This window comes from Herpailurus yagouaroundi, unplaced genomic scaffold (genome assembly GCF_014898765.1).
Source record: "Herpailurus yagouaroundi ecotype Mexico unplaced genomic scaffold, PumYag 67681, whole genome shotgun sequence".
Classification (NCBI taxonomy): Eukaryota; Metazoa; Chordata; class Mammalia; order Carnivora; family Felidae; genus Herpailurus; species Herpailurus yagouaroundi.
This window is the reverse complement of record NW_024420481.1, coordinates 4,548,857-4,570,195: the sequence shown is the minus strand read 5'-3', so window position 1 is coordinate 4,570,195 and position 21,339 is coordinate 4,548,857. Positions and strand designations below refer to the sequence as shown.

The 21,339-nt window shown below is 38.6% G+C and overlaps 1 protein-coding gene across 4 annotated transcripts in view; it reads left to right on the top strand.

Annotated features, from left to right (window-relative positions):
• OCRL (OCRL inositol polyphosphate-5-phosphatase) overlaps nt 1–21,339 on the top strand; it is a 58,394-nt gene that overhangs the window by 12,733 nt on the left and 24,322 nt on the right. For 3 of the 4 annotated variants that reach the window (XM_040468155.1, XM_040468154.1, XM_040468152.1), the window contains 11 exons: nt 2,507–2,545; nt 11,039–11,149; nt 11,579–11,668; nt 12,379–12,499; nt 12,587–12,748; nt 14,004–14,105; nt 15,091–15,205; nt 16,366–16,482; nt 16,587–16,774; nt 19,219–19,330; nt 21,137–21,246. In XM_040468155.1, coding sequence (XP_040324089.1) covers nt 12,411–12,499; nt 12,587–12,748; nt 14,004–14,105; nt 15,091–15,205; nt 16,366–16,482; nt 16,587–16,774; nt 19,219–19,330; nt 21,137–21,246 — 995 coding nt within the window. In that variant the 5' untranslated portion in view covers nt 2,507–2,545; nt 11,039–11,149; nt 11,579–11,668; nt 12,379–12,410. The remainder of the gene's footprint in view (nt 1–2,506; nt 2,546–11,038; nt 11,150–11,578; nt 11,669–12,378; nt 12,500–12,586; nt 12,749–14,003; nt 14,106–15,090; nt 15,206–16,365; nt 16,483–16,586; nt 16,775–19,218; nt 19,331–21,136; nt 21,247–21,339) is intronic. The other variant, XM_040468153.1, reaches the window with a different exon arrangement.

Sequence of the window (21,339 nt, the reverse complement as noted above, 5' to 3'; positions counted from 1 at the left end):
TTTATGCTTATGGACTTCTATGTGGATTTAAATGACATTCTTGGTTTAACAAATACACTGCTCATTGTAAAGTATCAAGGTCACTGGATTCACACACATTCAGTACTTTCTCCCCACACTGTTTGAAGTTAAAACATTTGGCAACATGCCTTACCAGATTTTAATACCTTACACTCAATTGTGCTGATTCTCAGACCTTGATGTTGGTGAATCATACTCCAGAGAGGACATATTTGGCTTCGTGCCCTCAAATTTGGGGACAGAGAACAGAAAATCTGTTGCTTCATCTGCTACAATGAGACTCAAAATTTGGGAGCTTTGTGTGGGAAGTGTTGCTTCTGTCGTCTCACATTGCTGTAGAAGGAAAATTGATTACTAGAGAACAAACGCATTATGTTTCCAGTAGGTTCATTGGCTTTGTCAGAAAGAAACATTCTGTATCAGCTGTAGCTTCTTGAAAAACTTGAATCTTACCTTGCATGGATTCTTTTTTAAACTACATTGAACTTTTTTTTATCACAGAAGTAATATGTATACTGTAGAAAGTTTGGAAAGAACAGAAAAGTATACAGAAAATAAGTACATTCCCATCCTTCAGGAACAAACACATAACATTGTCCCTTTTTTTTTTTTTTACACATGTAACTTTCAGGGTGGGCAGAACTCACACTATATGTAGTTTTTTGTCTGTTCTGCATGCCATCGTATTATGAGTGCTTTTCCATGCTATAAATAGGTAGTGTACTATTCCATTTTATGAATAGCCTATAATGTAAGTATTCCCGTGTTTGACATTTGAGTTATTTTTTGCTAGTTTAAATAGTAATGTGATGAATATCTCTGTACATAAATCTTCTTGCACATCTCGTATTAGGATTTATTCCTGTAAGTAGAAATACTAAGTGGGTATGACTTTTTAAGACAACATTGTATTGAGAATTAAAAACAACAGTCTCCACATTGTGTAGAAGAGTGAAATAGCCGTTTAGCCTGACCTGTGTGAGAGTTACATGTTGAACAAGGCACTTGCCTGCCATAGTAAGTTGCTGTGGTCACTTTACTTTTCATGGGGTAGTACCCTTTATTACATACCTAGCCCTTTAAGGAGGAGAAAAACTAAAGAACACAACTTTAGGTTTTCGTATCCTATTAACCCTCTACCTTTTTGTACTACTTCTACAGTCTCTTTAACTCTCTTTCTCTTAGTATTGTTTTTAATAAGAAATATAAGGTAGATTGTTAGGTTGGAATCTAAGAAAATATGTGTGTGTACACATAGTCGTTCCCCATAACAAATCTAGAATGGCTACCTCCTTGAGTTTTCACATCCTTTGTTTCCCAGCCTGTGCATCCATTTTGATAAGTCTATAAATACTTGGGTTTTAAGGAATTAAAGTTACTGAAGAACAGTGGGGAACTTAAAGTACTATGTCCTGATTCACTATTGTCTGTTGATTCATCATGCTAGTAAGGATATTGAGGCTATTTTTTTAATATTAGACTACTTAGTTCCTTACCATAGCTTCTGTAGTAACTGAATAATACAGCCAAATATACAATCTGGGCTTCTGAAGGAGCTAGAAAAGGCTGAGGCTACTCCATCTGGCCAAGGTAGATCCAGACTAATCCTAAGGAGTCAGTACCCAGAGTTCAGCTACCCAGGAGGGTCTTACAGGTGCTGTTGGCCAAATCCAGGGAAGTCCGAGAGGAAGAGATGGGTTGGATCTAGACACTGGAGCTAAGGAAAGAAGTTCAGGACAGCCGGGGGAGGGGAGAAAACCGAGCTCTGAACTACAGAGACTGTGCTTTGCCCTGTTTTATACTTCCTTGTTGGGTGTGGTAGACCCGACCCAGGTATTAAATTGTAGCCTGAAGGTAAAGAACTGAAGGTATTCTCTGACCCTAAACATGGCAAAGGCTGAAGAAAGGAGATTGCTGGAAGTTTTCAGAGACTAGGTCCAAGTTAAGAAAATAATTCACTTCTGGGCCTTTGGGGTCACTTTCTTGACTTTTTATAAGAATTATCTAGGGACACCTGCCTGGCATAGTTGGTAGAGCATGTGACTCTTGATCTCAGTGTTTTAAATTGAAGCCCCATGTTGGGTGTAGAGATTACTTAAAAATAAAATCTTAAAAAAAAAGAATAAATGACACAGATTATATTAAAGTCAGTGTGTTTTGGTTGAGGGGAATTAAACTCCCCTTCACTTGAATTAACATGTTCTTATATTGCCTACTATTGTCATTGCTTGATTTGCTTTGAGTTGTTCCATTCAGTTATTTGTTTAGTTTTCTTTTAGTTGAATTGCCATAATCTTTAGAACCTAGTGATACCAAAATCCATTTTTAAAAATGCTAAACAAAAAAACAAAGGATTTGTAAAATGTATTGTAAGACCTAGGAGTGGTGATGGAGAGAAGCAGTTATTTACTTAGGCATGCACTTCTTTTAGTTGTAATGAATGGTTTTCCCTTCCCTAATCTTGTTCTTTCTTCTTTTCCCTCAGAAGCAGAAGAAACTCTTTTGATTGATATAGCTTCAAACAGTGAGTATCTTTCTGAGTGGAGTTGATTTTTGTTCAACAAATATTTAATTGAATACCCACTATATTCAAGACACCTTTTTTGGCACATTTTTATTTTACTGTCTTATTCTGTATTCTTCATTTTCTATTTTTTTAATGTTTATTTATTTATTGGGGGGGGCACACATGAGCCTGAGTGGGGGAGGGGCAGAGAGAGAAAGAGAGAGAGAATATCCCAAGCAGGCTCTGCTGTGTCAGCACAAAGCCCAACGAGGGGCTCGATCTCACAAAGTGTGACATTTTGACCTGAGCCGAAATCAAGAGTTGGAAGCTTAACTGACTGAGCCACCCAGGCGCCTCTATTATTCATTTTCTTAAGGCAGCCATGTGAATTAGCATTGTCCTCCCAAAAACATTTAGGCTAAGCATAAGAAAAAGCAGGTGGCTGGCAAGAATCTTTAAAAAGTTGAAAATATGATCTGCTTGTCTAATGCTGAACTTCTTTGAGCCATCAGTATTTTTGCCATCAGTTAAATCATTACTGTGGAATTAAAAATTCCAGAAAGAGCCAGAAAATGTTTAAAGCACATAAGGTTTATGAGTGGTTTTGTTTTTATTTTAACTGCTATTATATTTTTAAAAATTTTCTGACTTGCTTTTTAGTTTTGGATATTAAATCATAATTTTTTCCTTTATTTTATCATTTTGGGAGGCTATAGAGTCACTCTCATACCCTTTTTTCCTTAAAATAATTTTGGTCTTTTATTTAACCTCCATCCCCTCAATGCATCCCTTTATCAGGAAGAACATGATCTTCCTTCTCACTGTTTCAGTTCTCTCATTTTTATCTGTTTGAAGCAAATCATCTTGAGTTTCTGTGCAAGCTGTTCTCTGTTTATCATCTAATTGTACTGTGTTATGGGGAGGAGAAAATGGGCACTTGAATGCTACCTTGACTAGTCTGTGGTTGCTATGGAAAAGAGTTTGTGATCACATAAATGTAAATCAAAGTGGTTGCCTTATCTCCTGGTTGAGTCCTTGGATAGTGGGGCTTAGCCCTTACCTTGGGGCTATGGGTTATACATAACTTTGTTTAGAAACAGTCTCTGTACTTGCCACCATTAATTTGTATTGAACAGTTTAGATAGGCTTTTTCTGGTTTGGGTTTTATTATTCTTTTCATTGGTCATGGATTTTAGAAGTCTTAACGGTTGATTCTGAAAGGCTAAATAAACCCAGCTGCTAACTTCTGCAGGTATCCAAGAGATCAAATAACTTTCTATCTCTCTCTTACTGTGCTTAGAAAGGAGAAGGCAGAAACAACACTAAAAAAGCAAAATTTGAGCAAAGGCATTTCAGCAGTGACTGGCATTGCTGCTGAAATAAGATGTTGAAATGTCCTGTTCTTGCTGTAGAAATAGATATTTGATCTAAGGCTGAAAAAGTTAAACTGAGCTGTGCTTTTTCTCTCATAAACATTTATGGCATTAGTTGTTTTGGCCTTGCCTACATAGAAATTAGCCATGTGTTGTTCTGTCCAGAGTTCCAGTTACTGGATCACAGCAAGGTAATAGTTCAGTAACCACTTGAATAAAATCCTTTGTTACGTCTGCCCATTTAGTAATATTTGCAGTGAAATAAGATTTTATCATGATTCTTGGGCTTCATACATAAACCTTTAAAGCACACAGTATGTTGCTTGAGGGAGGCCCTGGGTTTGTTTGTAGTCCTGATTTTAACATAAATATGTGTTTTCCCATTATCTGCATGTTGGTATTAAACATTTTAAAATAATTTTTTTCTGATTGTAGAGGAAATAGACATATCTTCATTATAAACAATTTGAAGAATTTAGAAAAGTTTAAAGTACCAAATTAAAATTATGCTTCTGCAACCTAGAGATCAGCACTGTAGTTAATATTGTATCTCCTTCCAGTTTTCTATTTCTACTTTTGTATGATTGGAATCTTTAAACAAAATTTTTTTAATGTTTATTTATTTTTGAGAGAGAGAGAGAGACAGAGCATGAGCGGGGGAGGTACAGAGAGGAAGGGAGACACAGAATCCGAAGCAGGCTCCAGGCTCTTAGCTGTCAGCACAGAGCCCGACGTAGGGCTTGAACCCACAGACTGAGATAATGACCTGAGCCAAAGTCGGATGCCCAACCGACTGAGCCACCCAGATGCCCCAATACGATTGGAATCTTTATATGTAGTTTTTATCCTGCATTTTCATTTAATATTATATTGTAACTTTTTTCCATGTTATTTAAAATTATTTAAAAACATGATTTTTAAAGACTAATATTTCACCATAGGTATGTGCCAAATTTTATTGAATTAACTCCTTTACAAAATTAAGACACTATCAAGGAATGTGGTCTATCATTCTACTTCTTCAGGTCCTCTTTATATTTCTCAGTAATGTTTTGTGTTTTCTTCATATATATCATACATTTGTAGGTTAAGGATTTTATGGTACATTTTATTTGTTTGAGTGCTATTGTCAGTGGAATCTTTTTCTAATTGCTTATTTCTATTATATAGAGAAGTTATTGAGTTTTAGATATTTTTTATCTAGCCACTTTATAGAAATGTATTTTAAATTTTGGGGGTTCTGTTTATTTTGTTTTTTGGTTTTGATAGACGGCCGTGGTCATCTACAAATAATAATTTTGTTTCCTTTTTAGTAGCTACAACTATTAGTTTTGCTTTGTGTCTCATTATACCAATGAGAATTTTAAGACCAATATTAAATAATGATGATAATCCTTATTTGGCTCCTATTTTCAGTAAGAAAGCCTCAGGTGGTGCTTCATTGTTGAGGACATTATTGCCTGTGGATTTGATAGGGTTTTTTTAAAAAACCATATTAAGAAACTCCATTTCAAGTTTGTGTGGTTTTTAAGATCATGAATGTATATTGAATTTTATCAGATGTCTTTACACTATTTGTAGTGTAAAGGAATATTGTTATTCCTTATTTGTCCCATCAATGGACTGTATTATATTAATTTCCTAATAATAAATCTTCCCTTATTCATTATTCAACAAATATTTGTTGAGTGCCTTCTGTTTGCCAAGCACTGTTCTAAGTGCTGCAGAATCAGTAGAGAACAACATAGCTAAGATTGCTGCTCCTGCTTTTGTTCTTGCTTCTGTGCTGTTTGGTACTAGTGTCACACAGATACCTATAATCCATCGTATAAAAATATGAATACCTTTTATGTGTCAGGCACTGTGCTGGTCTAAGGATATATCAGAAAGCAGTATAGTCATGGTACTTCATTTAATAGTGCAGGAAACAGACTTTAAACTGATAAGGTATAGATACTTACATAATTGCAGGTTTGATCAATGCTATCAAGGAGAAATACAAAGAGTTTATAAAAGGGCTGACTAAATTAGGTGGCATGGTCAGGGAAGGCCTATTTAATAAGTACCATTTAAATTGAGACCAGAGGGGCTAAGTAAGACGGGTAAAAATGGGGGAGAGAAAAGTATGCCAGGTAGAAGGAACCACATGTGTAAAGGTCTCAAATTGGGTAAGTAGCTTGACACCTTTGAAATAAAAGAAGGCCAGGGTGGTTGGAACAAGGCTTAGGCATCAAGTTAGGATGGGGTAAGGCCAGATCCAGTAGTATCTTGTAAGTCATGGTGAGGAATCTGGATTTTTATATTAAAAAAAATGGGAAGAATATGAAGGATTTTATCCCAGGGTGTCAATCATTTGCATGGAAATCAGTTAGGAAGCTGTTTCCAGAGTTTAAGCTAGAGACTATGAGTATGGTGGCAGTATAAATGGAGAGAAGTAGACGGATTTGATAAGTGTTTTCAGAGGTTAAATCAGCAGAGGTTGGTTTGGGCATGGGGGTAAGTTAGAGAAGTGTCAGAGATGAATCTTAGGTTACTAGCATGAATGTGGATGATGGTACCATTTGCCAAAATAAGAACATTGTGGGAGGAATGAGTTTTCCTTTGAGGGGGTCATGAGTTCAGTTTTAGCTATATTTAGTTTGAAATTTCTTTGAGACATTTGAGTGTAGATTATAAATTGACAGTTGAATGTATGCATCTGAAGCTCTAAAGAAAGGTCTGGGCCACTAGCACATAGATGTATTTGAAACCCTGAGAGATGATATGATTGAAAATAGAGCTGTGCTCTCAGATACGTTAGTTTCTAGCTACATGTGCCTATTTAAATTAATTAGAAATAAAATTAGAAGTTCAGTTCCTCAAAGTAGTCACATTTCAAGTACTCAGTAGCCACATGTGATTATTGGTTACCATATTGGACAATGCTGATACAGAGTGAGAAAAAGGTTTAGGACTGAACGTTAAGGAATTCTGCTTTTTTAAAGGTTAGATAGAGGAGGAGATACCTCAAAGGGCACTAAAAAATTAGTGATCAAAGACAGAGGCAAACTAGATGAGGATGGTATCATAGAATCCTTTGGAAAAGAGTATTCAAGGAGTGGTCAACTATTGATTTCTACTGATAGGTCTGATAAGATGACTGAAGAGGATCCATTGGATTTAGCAATTTGGAGGTTCTTGGTGACCTTAACAAAGCTATTTCAGAGGGGTGGTGGGAGCCAAAGTCATATTGGAATGGATTAAAGAGAGAAATGGGAGGTAAGTAGTGACTGTGTTTTTAATAAAGCTTTACTCTGGAGGGGAATGTAGAGATGGACTGGAGTTGGAGGGAAATACAGGGTCCAGGAAGGTTATTGTTTTTCAAATGGGGAGAATTTAGAACACAATTTGTTTCTTTTAATTTTTTAAAGTTCATTTATTTTATCTTGAGAGAGACAGCACGAGTTGGGGAGGGGCAGAGAGAAAGGGAGAGAGAGAATCCCAAGCAGGCTCCGCAGTGTTGGCACAGAGCCTGACATGGAGCTCAGACTCACGAAACTGTGAGATCATGACCTGAGCCAAAACCAAGAATCAGGTACTTAACAGACTGAGTCACCAGGCGCAATTTAATTTAATGCTAATGGGAAGGAGCCTGTGAAAGGGGGAGATGAAAGATATTGGGGGGAGGTGTCTAGGGAATGATTGTGAGTATAAAATTCCTGAGAGAACTAGAGGGGTTATAATTCAAAGAGAAGGTGGTCTTTGATAGGAGGGCTCCTCTTATCAGAAGGGAAAGGAGAAGATGGGTACAAATACAGGTAGCTTTCCATGTGGTGCCTTCCATTTCCTCTGAAGCATGAGGTGAAGCAATCAGCTTAGAATGAGAGGGTTTGAGAAGAGGGGGATCCACAGATAAATGAGGAGGTGCGAAATAGGTTTTCCAGATAGTAGTGGGAGACTAGTTGACTATTGAAACTTAACATTACTTCCTATCATAGAGGGCCAGATTGAAGTTAGCAATCAATTTGTAATAATTGTGTGTGTGAGTGTGTGTGTGTGTGTGTGTGTGTGTGAGTGTGTGTGTGTGTGTGTGTGTGTGTGTGTGTGTGTGTGTGTTTACTCCCTCTGGAGTAAGGCAGTTAGTTGGATTTCTGAGGGTTGAAAGTTAATCAGGTAGGGGCTGTGGAGGAACAGAGTGGTAAGGCAGTTCTGGGCTTTTGCAACAGAGTTTTTTTTTTTAATGTTTATTTATTATTTTTGAGACAGAGAGAGACAGAGCATGAATGGGGGAGGGGCAGAGAGAGAGGGAGACACAGAATTGGAAGCAGGCTCCAGGCTCCGAGCCATCAGCCCAGAGCCCGACGCGGGGCTCGAACTCACGGACCGCGAGATCGTGGCCTGAGCTGAAGTCAGACGCTTAACCGACTGAGCCACCCAGGCGCCCCTGCAACAGAGTTTAATGATGACATCTGTTTGATAAAATGGGAAGTGAATGTAGGAGTGTGTGAATGGACACTAAGTAGAAGGCTGGAGGTTCCCATTTGAGCAAGTAAGCTGGAAATAGGTCAGAGTTGGGTATTTTATTTATTTATTTATTTTTTAATTTTTTTTTTTTTAACGTTTATTTATTTTTGAGACAGAGAGAGACAGAGCATGAACAGGGGAGGGTCAGAGAGAGAGGGAGACACAGAATCCGAAACGGGCTCCAGGCTCTGAGCTGTCAGCACAGAGCCCGACGCGGGGCTCGAACTCATGGACCGCGAGATCGTGACCCGAGCCGAAGTCGGCCGCTCAACCGACTGAGCCACCCAGGCGCCCCAAGAGTTGGGTATTTTAATTAGAGATTTATGAGGTGATAGTGTTTCTATGATGAAAAATTTCAGGGTATAACTGAGGGAGTCCCCATAGGGACTGAGGGAGTAGGTGGCTGAGATGGTGGGGCAAGGTCATTGCATGAGGAAGTTGAAGATGTTTACTGTGTTTTCTGTGTTAATTTGGAAGGGACTCAAATTTAAGCCAAGAGTTTGAGTGGAGAGGAAGTCATATGAGTCAGGTATTGAATCCTGGATTCAGAAGTTTTGGGAAGGATGGCACATGATCTCATGGGGGAGGGAAGGGAAGAAGCTGGTATAGCCCAGTGGGTGAACCTCGAAGGAGAAAGGATTTGTCCTGAGGGAGGAGAAGAGGGAATGGTCTAGAGTTGGCGTTAGGACAAAAAAGGACACCAGTCTTAAATTCCATAGGGTGTGAGAGACCATAAACAACATCCAGGGATAAGCCACTTTGCAGATGACTCTTTGGTTTTCAATCTGGATGCACATGAATCACTTGGGGAGTATTTTAAAAACTACCAGTGCCTGGACTTCACCCCCTGACATTCTGCTTTATTGGCCTGGGATGGGATGCAAATGTCTGTTTTCTAAAAATGCCTCTGGTAATTCTAATGCATTTTGTTGAGAGTTACTGAGAGACATAGGGAATGTTCAGAGGAGAAGTCTGAGGGTATACGAGTGCCTGCTGGTCACACAAAGAGGCCAGGGGGTTTTAGAAGGAAGAGTAGTAGAAGGTTGGGTCATGGGATAATTTGTCCTCTTTCCCATACAACTTAGTGAGAGAACATCCAATGTTATTTTGTAAGCAATTTCTGGAATTTTCTGTTAAATGAGTCAGTGTATTTTTTGTGTTTGCTAAAATATATCTTTCAAGGATTGTGGGAGAGAGAGAAAATGTATTATTGTTTAAGTTTTATCAGATAGAGACTGATCTTTTAATTTCTTTTCTACTTTTAATATAAATTATCTGAGAAAGGGAGGACTACTTGTGCCCTGAAGGAGGTTTTCCCTGTATCTTCAAGGCTGCGATAACTGACAGCCTTTATTCATGCCCTTCATTTTTTTTCTTCTCCTTACATTAACACACTCAGTAATTTTCTTATCTGTGGTCTGCTTGGGTGCCTCCTTTCTCAGTATTTTTACCTCTTTTCTTCTAATCACTAAATCTGTGAAGATAGAAACTTACAGAAATACAAAGGAAAAAGAGTCAGAGGTTCACAAGTGGATTTCCAACATAAGAAACTAGGATTTTCATTTCATTTTCTCATCTCTTTGTCATTTACAAGTATGAAAGAGGTTCAATAGTCATTGATTAAATGCCTTCTGTCTGTGAAGTCTGACATTCATTGTCACCAGTAAAGGAACCAACCATCCTGGTTTGCCTGAGACTTTCCCAGTGTTCGCTTTGAAAGTCCTGAGTCCTGAGAAGCCCCTCCGTCCCAGACAGTCTGGGAGCTCCTCGGAAGTGTTGTGTTGGATAACTTGTATGTGTAGCCCACTTCTTGCTCTCAAGGAGCTTATGGTTTCCAGGAGCATGAGAAAGCAATATATGTGGTAAGTCAGTTAAATAAGAATATAAACAAGTACATAGGTTTCCTGGATCACCATATCCAGACCATTGATATGGATGAGAACTAGGGCATCAGAAAAAGGGAGACAGTATGTTAGACACATAAGAAACTAAAGTCCTAGATAACTTTACTATTAATTATACTGTTTTCCAGTTGGCTGTGCTTTAACCAGGCCACTCCTAGTCATAGGTCATTATATTGCTTTCATATGTTTATTCAAGATATGCATTGTTTACTTGAGGTAATGAGATCTAGATCCTTCTTTCTGGAATAATTCAAACCAATTCCACTACTCTTTTCTTTTTTAATTAGTTTGTAAATTCAATTGTCTAGGTACATTGTGTACCTAGGAGCAAACCATCTTATTTTCTTTATTCCCTTTATGCTTTAGATACTCTTACTATATGATCTGTATTTGAAATGGCAGGAATCTACGGCTGGAAGATGGGAGGAGGGTGGTTGGGGAATTGATCTTTTGTTAGAATTTGGTCCCTACGTTGACAATGGAGACTATGATTTCAATATCACTGTACTGGGCTGCTCATTGACACAGTTCATCGGCCCCTTAGATTTCCCTGTCTGTATTGCACCCCCACCACAACAAATCCCCTGATCCTGTAGATATGCTTCCTACATTAGAAGTCTTAGAATATGTGTGATCTGGACCTTCTCTTGTTAAACTAATAAGTTGAGAATCTGACCCCAAGAAAGCACATATTCCATAGCTGTATGTGTATGGATTTCACTTCTTTTTAGGTGGCTGCAAAATTCGGATTCAGGGAGACTGGACCAGGGAGCGCCGCTTTGAAATCCCTGATGAGGAACATTGTTTGAAGTTCCTCTCAGAGGTCCTTGCTGCTCAGGAAGGTAACTCAAGACTCAGCAGTTTTCTTTCTACTTGTTTGAATGGCAGTGACATTCTGGCATGCAGATGCAGAGGCAAGCAGCCGTTAGCAAAGTACCTCACCCCTTGAGTCCTCATAGCTGATTTTTCTTCCTTCAGGAATGAACCAGGGTTAGGCTAGAGAACAGGTGTATTCAGCTATAAGGAAGGACACTGAGCCATTTTCCAGAATCTTCAGTGTCACAGCATGGACAGGTTACTGAAGACAGTAATCCTCCTTCTGTTCCCAGATCATCCCAGAGCTGCCCTCATTCTCTTAGTCTCTTCCTTTACATGCAAGAATGCTTCTGGTCCCTGCATTTGAGGAGTGCTGAATGAATGGCTTTTGGTTATGGTAAAATTCACTCAGTGAAGGGCTCCCCTGTTTCTGACCATGACTCTTATCTCTCTAGCTCAGTCACAGCTTCTTGTTCCAGAGCCAAAGGACTCATCTAGCTGGTACCAGAAATTAGACACTAAGGACAAACCTTCTGCTTTTTCAGGTACTGAAAAGATTCTCTTTTGCCTGGTTGCTATGATCATTGCAGAGTCAATAGATTTTATCTGGACAGATAAGATAGTGTGGATTAATGTCAATCTCAGACACCTTCTCCTATGGAGTGGTTTTATTGAGTTCATGCCCACTGACTGATGTTCATTCCTGATATTTTCTGTGGCATGTTAGCTCCTCAGGAGCCAGCTTAGCAGTGTGGTAAAGATTGGCGTGCTCCAGGGCCAAACTGCTTGGGTTTAAATTCCAATTCTACGACTTGCTAGTTACATATGACCTTGGTCAAGTTACTCAACAATGCTGAGTTTCCATTTCTTTTTCTGTAACATGGGAAGATTTTTAACACTACTGGCCATATGGGGTCTTTGTGATGATCAAAAGACATAATAATATAATCCCTTACTATCAACCAGGCATTATGCTAAGTCTTCAATAAATGTTAGCTGTTATTATTCAGGTTCCAAATTAATGTAACTTGCTGTTGTTCTAGTTAATATGTCAAGTCCTTCAGGGACAGATGTGTTTCTTCCCCCAGTCTAACTTATCACTCTCCTTGTGATACCTTTCTGTTTGGTAATGCCATTGAGCAAATAGTGATCAAATCAAAACCACTGTGATGAAGGCAAAAAGCTCTGTCTATCCTGGATAATTTGGATGTTATCTTTATTTTCCCCCTTTGATTCTGGATTCTGTGTACTTCAGGGCTTCTTGGATTTGAGGATAATTTTTCATCTATGAATTTGGACAAGAAGATTAATTCACAAAATCATCCTACAGGGATTCATCGGGAACCCCCACCTCCACCCCCTTCTGTGAATAGAATGTAAGTCCTATGTCATAACGTATTTCTCATTTAGGAACTTTTATATTTTAGGCAGTTTCACTTTTGAATTTCTCATTTATTTCCTAGGCTTCCACGTGACAAAGAAGCTCCTAATAGGGAACAGCCCAAAGTGACCAACACCATGCGGAAGCTCTTTGTGCCAAATACCCAGTCTGGGCAGCGAGAAGGTCTCATCAAACATATCCTGGCAAAGCGAGAGAAAGAATATGTCAATATTCAGAATTTCAGGTTAGTCTCTCTTCTACTTACTGAGGTATGGCATAAAATGTCCTTTTGTTACTTAAGGTATTAATTTAATTAGCTTAAGAATCAAAGCATAATAAAAAGGGATGGTCAGCCAGTTCAAGCCCCTATCTCTATATTAGTCAGTGACATACATATACAAACATATATATATACAAAACTGTAGCAAATGCTACAGTTTCCCTTGGATTTTCTAACTACTAATGATACCGTGTCTACTAATGGTTCTGTCTACTCAGAACCAAATCAAACTCACATGTACTGTGAGAGAATTATCCCTTAGCACATTCCCTAAGCAAATGTGTTTATCTTTCTGGACTGCTGAGTTTTTTCTCACCAATATTAGAAGATTAAAGTCTCCCATTACCACTAGTTTAACTTGCTTACTTTGGTAAGTTAACTAAAGAACATTTCACCCAGTCCTCTTGATTGAGAGATCTGTCTTGGATTCTTTCTTCTTTTCTCTGTATCATATTTTTCATTTCACCTTTGCTTGTCAATCTCTTCTTCTCTGGACCTAGCATGAGTGGTGTCTGATGTGGCGTGGTGTATATCCCAACCTGCAAAGCAGCAACACTTTTCTTTGTTGTTTGTGAACGGCATGTGCCCTTAATAGTCCAAGATTCCAGTCCCATCTATCCCATTAAGCCTCATTTGTTATAATTCAATTATAACTGTATCCCTACGCCAAAATCTATAGTTCCTCATATTCCCCATGATGCTTATTTTTGTATGTAAACAGTTAAGACAGTTATGAGTTTTTCCTTCTGCTTTCCCCCTTAGTACTATATCTGCCTCAACAGAATTTCCTACACAGATGTCCTTGTAATCCTTTGGGAAGTGAGTTTTTGGATTCAACTATAGCTCCTTATGGAGCAGTTATCCACATCAGACGTATTTACAGCATGAAGATACCTTTTTTCCCCATCTACAAGCTCTCCCTTCAAGTATAAGTTTGGATGGAGTTTAATTGAAAGGAAATGTGGTAGAGCAATTAACTTTATGTTTTTTAAATAGAGACTTGGTTTCCTTTTGTGGATTCACCTAATATAAAATTTAGAGAATGAGCCTACTGCCTTTGTGTTCTACATGCAAGAGGTTTTTCTTATATGTGTATAGCAAAACATTTTGAGAAATTGGCTTATTTGTGAATATACCCTTGTATAAAGAGTGATGAGAGAACTTTTATTGCTTCATACTTGACCTTTGTTTTCAAGTAATTTTTCATATTATGTATTAGATTTTTTGTTGGAACGTGGAACGTGAATGGCCAGTCTCCAGATAGTGAACTGGAACCTTGGCTGAACTGTGATTCGAATCCTCCTGATATCTACTGCATTGGGTAAAGAACACATCTGGAATTTCCTTTTGGCTATATGTTTGGTATTAGTTTACATGACATTTTACCCTCCTTTTTCTAACGATTTGGTAAAAACCTACTATAGACTATATGTGAGAATTATCTTGTTGGTCAAATTTGTGAGATAAGAAAGGAATGATACCTGAAATGGTGAAAGGAAACATCTAGTCATCTCAAAATGCAAATAAAACTATATTCTTTTTTTTTTGAATCTTTATTTTTGAGAGAGAGAGAGAGAGAGCACAAGCAGGGGAGGGGCAGAAAGACAGGAAGACACAGAATCTGAAGCAGGCTCCAGGCTCTGAGCTGTCAGCATGGAGCCCGACGTGGGGCTCGAACCCACAAACCGTGAGATCATGACCTGAGCCGAAGTCGAGTGCTTAACCGACTGAGCCACCCAGGTGCCCCCAAATAAAACTATATATATATATTTTTAATGCTTATTTTATTTTTGAGAGAGACAGACAGAATGCAAGTGGGTTAGGGGCAGAGAGAGAGGGAGACACAGAATCCGAAGCAGACTCCAGGCTCTGAGCTGTCAGCACAGAGCCCGATATGGGGCTCAAACCCACGAGCTGTGAGATCATGACCTGAGCCAAAGTCAGACGCTCAACCAACTGAGCCACCCAGGTGCCCCTAAAACTATATTCTTAACAGCAACTGAGACTTGAGGTCATTTCCAACAGTGACTATTCCTAGGATATATAAGCAAAGCTCCACTGTTATCCCTTGTGGAGGTTTTTGTTTGTTTGTTTATGTTTTGCATAACCTGTGCATATACTTATAAAGAGTCTTTTGAAAACAAAGTTGCTTGTCCTTACTGATCACCTGGGTCAGTGGACCAATTCTATAAAGTTTCTCTCTTCCCCCATTCCCTTTCCACCTAATGTCTCAGAAAATGGGATGGGAGGTAGTCAGAGATAATTATGGGATATGTATAGATCTCATGTCTTCGTGTTTTTTTCAGATTCCAAGAGCTGGACTTGAGCACAGAAGCCTTTTTCTACTTTGAATCTGTGAAGGAACAAGAGTGGTCCATGGCTGTAGAGAGGGGTTTGCATTCCAAAGCCAAGTATAAGAAAGTAAGCTGCATTTCATTATTAGTATACAACTAAATAGAACTCACTAGAAGTTATTCTGTTATCTATATCTTGTTCCAAAAGAATGGCTTAATTGAATTCTTCTCTGTGTGTAATACTGCAATAGGGCAGAATAGTCCTTTATACCTATTTTCTAAAAATATTTTTTTTCCTAAGCTTTCTGACCCTATATTTTCATTGCTTAGGTAGCTTTTAGGATAAAAAAAAGAATTTTATTCTCAGAATGATAATTAGCTTATGATAATTACTTACAGAGCAACAGTAAGAGTTTAAGATCAAAATTGTTCACTGACCTGGTCAGAACCAGATACTTTACAGAAAAGCAGTTTGAAGCATGTGGGTGCATAGGGTATGCTGTGGAATCAGGAAGAAGTATTGTGGAATTTAAATGAGTTCTAAACCTTGTAAATCAAAAGTAGAGTTGACTTTAGCAAGGTGGGCTAATTTCTTGGTCTTTGGAAGGCATGTGGTAGAGGCTACCAGAAGAGTTATTTTAATTACATGGTTACCATAGTAACCCCTTTAAAAGGAGTCCTCTGAATATTTTTCATCCACTCCTTCCAACAGTTGATATAGGTAATAAAAATCCTGAAGGTGTTATTCCTCTCACATAGATCCCTGACTAACACATATTTCAGACATATTTCTAGCTCTAGTTTACATACTTAAAAAAAGATTGCTATTTTAGAAATTTTAATTTCTTAAGAAATTGGAAATCAGAAACTAGGAAGGAGAGGCAAAAGGAATAAGCTGGGATAGGGGTTTTAGATTTGATTTTTTAATGCTAACTACTCCTGGTAAGTTTAAAAGTGATTAAAATAGATACATAGGTAGGTAGGTAGATACATACATACATACGTACATACGTACATACATACATAGATTTGATTAAAATAATGTATCCTAGAGCTGAGTATACTTGATGTCCCCAAAGATTTTTATCTCCAACTGATCAGAGCTGGATTAGAGTTTCCCCAGAGAAATTTTGTTTCCTTTGTATGGGGTCCACTGGGAAATTAGAGGGTTTGGATTCAGATTTGAACATCATTAATATCTTATTGGTGGAAAATTAGTTGTGGGATTAGATGTGTGGCAAAGAGTGTATTAACATGAACCTTTTTCTAACTCCCTGGAACTCGTAGGTTCAGCTAGTCCGCCTTGTTGGGATGATGCTCCTCATATTTGCCAGAAAGGACCAGTGGCAATATATCCGTGATGTTGCTACAGAAACAGTTGGAACTGGAATCATGGGGAAAATGGTGAGTTACTTTGGAAATGAGCTTGATTATTATTTATGTCCATGTGAAATTCACCTGCCAGTTCTGTCTTTGTACTAATTGTGAATAATTACTCTTGCTAACAGGGAAACAAAGGTGGGGTAGCTGTGAGATTTGTATTTCACAACACTACCTTTTGCATTGTCAATTCTCACCTGGCTGCCCATGTGGAGGACTTTGAGAGAAGGAACCAAGATTATAAGGACATCTGTGCACGAATGAGTTTTGTGGTCCCAAATCAGACACTCCCACAGCTGAACATCATGAAACATGAGTGAGTGGTTAAATCTCCTTTGTCCTTTGAATAGTGGGGCTGAAACGAGATTAAACTGGTAGGAAACTATGGAACTGTGAAGAGTGAATGAATACTATTTAGGGATTGGAGTTGCAAAGAAGAGCGGGTTTTTGAGGAATTCACTGAGGCAGATTCACTGAAGAGATTCACTGAGACAGAGAAATCAGATTTGCTATCAGAGGTTCTATTAGTGGGCATGTAAGAGTAATGCTGGAGGGGTGTGTCAATTGGAGTCAGTTTTTATTATTTAAAAAATTTTTTTAAGTTTATTTTGAGAGAGTGAGTGAGCATGGGTGGGGGAGGGGTAGAGAGAGAGAGAGAGAGAGAGAGAGAAAGAGAAAGAGACACAGTCTCAAACAGGCTCTGCACTGCCAGTGTGGAGCCTGATGTGGAGTTTGAACCCACAAACCGTGAACTCATGACCTGAATGGAAATCATGAGTCAGGTGCTTAACTGACTGAGTCACCAGGCACCCCTTTATTGTTTTTTATTATAAAATAGAAATGTTTATTATGAATGTAATAAAAGATAAAAGTAGAAATCACTTTGCTGTCCGCTAGCCAGTTTCTATCTTCAAAGGAAAGTGTTATTAATAGTTTGGTGTGTATCCTGGAACTGTGCTGTCCAATGTGATAGCTAGTAGCCATAGGTGGCTATTGGACACTTAAAAGTAGCTAGTCCAAATTGAGATGTATTGTAAGCATAAACTATACACTGGATTTTCAGAGACTTAGTAAGAAAAATGTAAAATATCTCCATTTTTCAATATTGATTACATGTCGAAATGATAATTTGGATATATTGAGTTAAATGAAATATAGTGTTAAAGTTATATTCACTTGTTTCTTTTCACTTTTAAATGCAGCTACTAAAAAATTTAAAATTACATCTCTGACATGCATCTTATTTCCTTTGAATAGTGCTGTTCTAGACCTTTCTGTATATACAAACACATGCACACTCATTATAGAGGACTGTATTGTCCTATTGTGGGTCTCATTCCAAGCCAGTGTGTGTATGTATTATATTAATTTATGCATTATATATATATTGTATTATATCTATATTATTTTTTTAATGGCTGTGAATCATTAAGAATTGGGGCACTGGAGATGTAGACAACAATGGATCAACAGGATAATATGAGAAAAGTTTGTGAAGAATGGGACTTAACAAGAATACAAGCAGAAATCAGTTGAGGGATGGACTGGGTAGTACAAAATGATTAGTCTTCAAGAAATTAATATTGGTAATTGAAATTCTGAGAGGGTGGTGTGATTTGGAATAAGTGATTTGAGATGGGAGTTAGGAAAACAAAAGATAATTTAACATATTAGGATCAGCACAGAGTAGGGTATTTGGGAAAATAGTAGGGAAGAGTAGTGATATTGGCCTGATTCCATAATGTCTCAATAATTAGGATCCTATAGAATTCTTTTTTTAAATTTTTTTATGTTTATTTATTTTTGAGAGAGAGGGAGAGACAGAGCGTGAGCAGGAGAGGGGCAGAGAGAGAGGAAGACACAGAATCCAAAGCAGGCTCCAGGCTCTGAGCGTTCAGCACAGAGCCCGACGCGGGGCTCGAACTCACAAACCGCGAGATCATGGCCTGAGCTGAAGTCGAACGCTCAGCTGACTGAGCCACCCAGGTGCCCCGAGGATCCTATAGAATTCTGCTTCATGGTAGTAAAGTCAAGGCCTTGACGTTAATGGTCATGAGGTTGTCCTGAAATGCCTTAAATTTATTTCCTCAGGATTCCAGACATTTCATGTTGCATTTAAGATTGGCAAAGAGACCCATTCAGGACTTGAGATAGCTCACAGGAGAATCCTTTTTAGTGTGGTAATTTCTGGGTCTTCCCTGTGGGGGGACTCTCAGCTCATCTAGGGGCCTGTGGCAAGCCAGTCTCCTTCCTGCCTGAGACTTGGACTGTTCATCTGGGGCAGGAGTAGGCAAATTGGCTATGGTGCATAGCTGGTCAGACCACGCAGACCTTAGTTAAGAGTCTGCAGAATGTCAGGGCTCAGAGAGGCAGAAAATGTTCAGATTCTCTTCCCCTGGAAGAGGGGCAGGAAGCCAGACAAAATTTTGGAGCTAGTCCAGCAAATAAACTACATGCTTCTTTTAGGCAGTTAACTCCTTAGCTTCTGAATTCCACACATATACTGTATTTCCCTCTCTTTGTTCTTCATACTTCATGTATGGAGTGCCTATCTTCCCACCAATTTGGTAATCCCTAGTCCTTCTCAGGTGTTGGTAGTACTTGCCCCCAGAGGATAAGTTACAGCTTAAACTCCTTGTGTCAGGTAGTGATAAATGAATCCTTATCAACAATCTACTAGTTTTCTTCTTTCCGTTCTTCTCTGATTGACTTGTTATGGTAATTCTTGCTACTTCTGTTCCTGTATTTCTTGATCTTCAGTGTTGTCATCTGGTTGGGAGATTTGAACTATAGGCTTTGCATGCCTGATGCCAATGAAGTGAAGAGTCTTATAAACAAGAATGACCTTCAGAGACTCTTGAAGTTTGACCAGGTAAGTAAATTTTCGTTTTATGGGTATGTTCCTAGATGGCAGATAAAATTGTTTGGTTTATGAGATATATGTGTGGGAGGTGTGTCTTACTCTAGGAATAGATGGAAAGGTCTCATTGTCTTGGGAAAACAGGGTGACTAGCAATGCAGCAAATGCACACAGGTTTGTAGTGCTTTTATTGAGCACTTGGCATAGGAGAAGGGGAGATAAAAAGTAAATATAACATTTGTTCATTGTCTTTATCAAGAAGAGATTTTAGAGATTTATATAAAATAAGTTGGATAATGGGTGGGGTTAATTGGAGACCACTTCCTGGAGGAAGTGGGCCTTCAGCTATGTTGATGCAGTTTGGCAGATGGGACAGGGAATGTTGCTCTATGATTACTTGGCAGTCTTAGAAACAGCATAGAAGTAAAAGAGGGAGGCCCTGTGAGGGGATTGGGAAGAACAGAAGTTTGGGATAAATAGCACAGACTGTGGTCTAATGGGAACTGATTGAGAAGTTGGGCCTGGCTGGCTTATAGATGTTAAAACCTGTGGGAAAAGCATTGATTTGGTAACATTTATATAAAACTTGGTATTCAGGAACCTAGTTTTCTGTAAATTTGCCTTGGAACCTGGCACATGACTTGAATTTTTACTTCAGCTTATGGATACTGGTTGCTAAAAGTGAACACTTCTTATAGAGGGAAGAAAATGTTTCGACTTGATTTTAATGTCTTTAAATCCTTATGAAAGCCTTTTTGACCTTTAGACATAGTAAAAATGTAGGAGTTTTGCAGTAGAATGTTTTTTTATATATAGTGAGTCTTTTTGGGCTCTTTCTTCATATTGAGGTTGACTGGCTAATTTCTTTGCATTTATTCCTCTGTCATGTTTCCAAAGGGGGTACAGTTGGAATAAATTCTGAGTCTTATGTAATTCTGGTAGAGTATTTGAGTGAGGATAACTTTCAAAATGATCCATAACTATTCACTGAATTTGGCTTTTGGAATTATCCATTCAACATTTGTGTGCTTTTTTAAAAAATTAAAATTGCGCTAGATGATTCCTGTCCAACTTCAGAGAAAGATTATTCTTATTTCATTTTTCCATTTTACTCAACCACTATTTTTAAAATTAGAAAAAAAAATTTTAACATTTATTTATTATTGAGAGACAGAGACAGAGCATGAGCATGGGAGGGTTAGAGAGAGGGGGAGACACAGAATCTGAAGCAGGCTCCAGGCTCTGAGCTGTTAGCACAGAGCCTGATGCAGGGCTGGAACTTCCCAATGACAAGATCATGACCTGAGCCAAAGTCAGACACTTAACTGAGCGACCCAGGTGCCCCACCCAACCACTATTAGCAATAAAAAATTAGTGATTTGCACATAATGAGCATTCTATCTGTGGGTAAGTTTAGATGTCATGGGAATGGCAAGATTTAATTCATAAGGTACAGAAATTTTATTTATGCACTCTGACAGTTGCAAAAGCAATGAAACTTGATAGTTAGAAATCGTTGATCAACCTGATTATCACCTGTATTAAGATGGTGTTACTGGGGCGCCTGGGTGGCGCAGTCGGTTAAGCGTCCGACTTCAGCCAGGTCACGATCTCGCGGTTCGTGAGTTCGAGCCCCGCGTCAGGCTCTGGGCTGATGGCTCGGAGCCTGGAGCCTGTTTCCGATTCTGTGTCTCCCTCTCTCTCTGCCCCTCCCCCGTTCATGCTCTGTCTCTCTCTGTCCCAAAAATAATAAATAAACGTTAAAAAAAAAAAAAGATGGTGTTACCCTGCTTATGTGATGCTTTTTTCTATCTCTAGCTAAATATTCAGCGCACACAGAAAAAAGCTTTTGCTGACTTCACTGAAGGAGAAATCAAGTTTATCCCCACTTACAAGTATGACTCTAAAACGGACCGATGGGATTCCAGGTAAAGTGACAAGAACCTTGTCACAGAATAGGTTCAGGCCTGGTATTATTTCTGTCCCTACAGATTGGTGAATGGCTAGGAATTTTTAGGTCA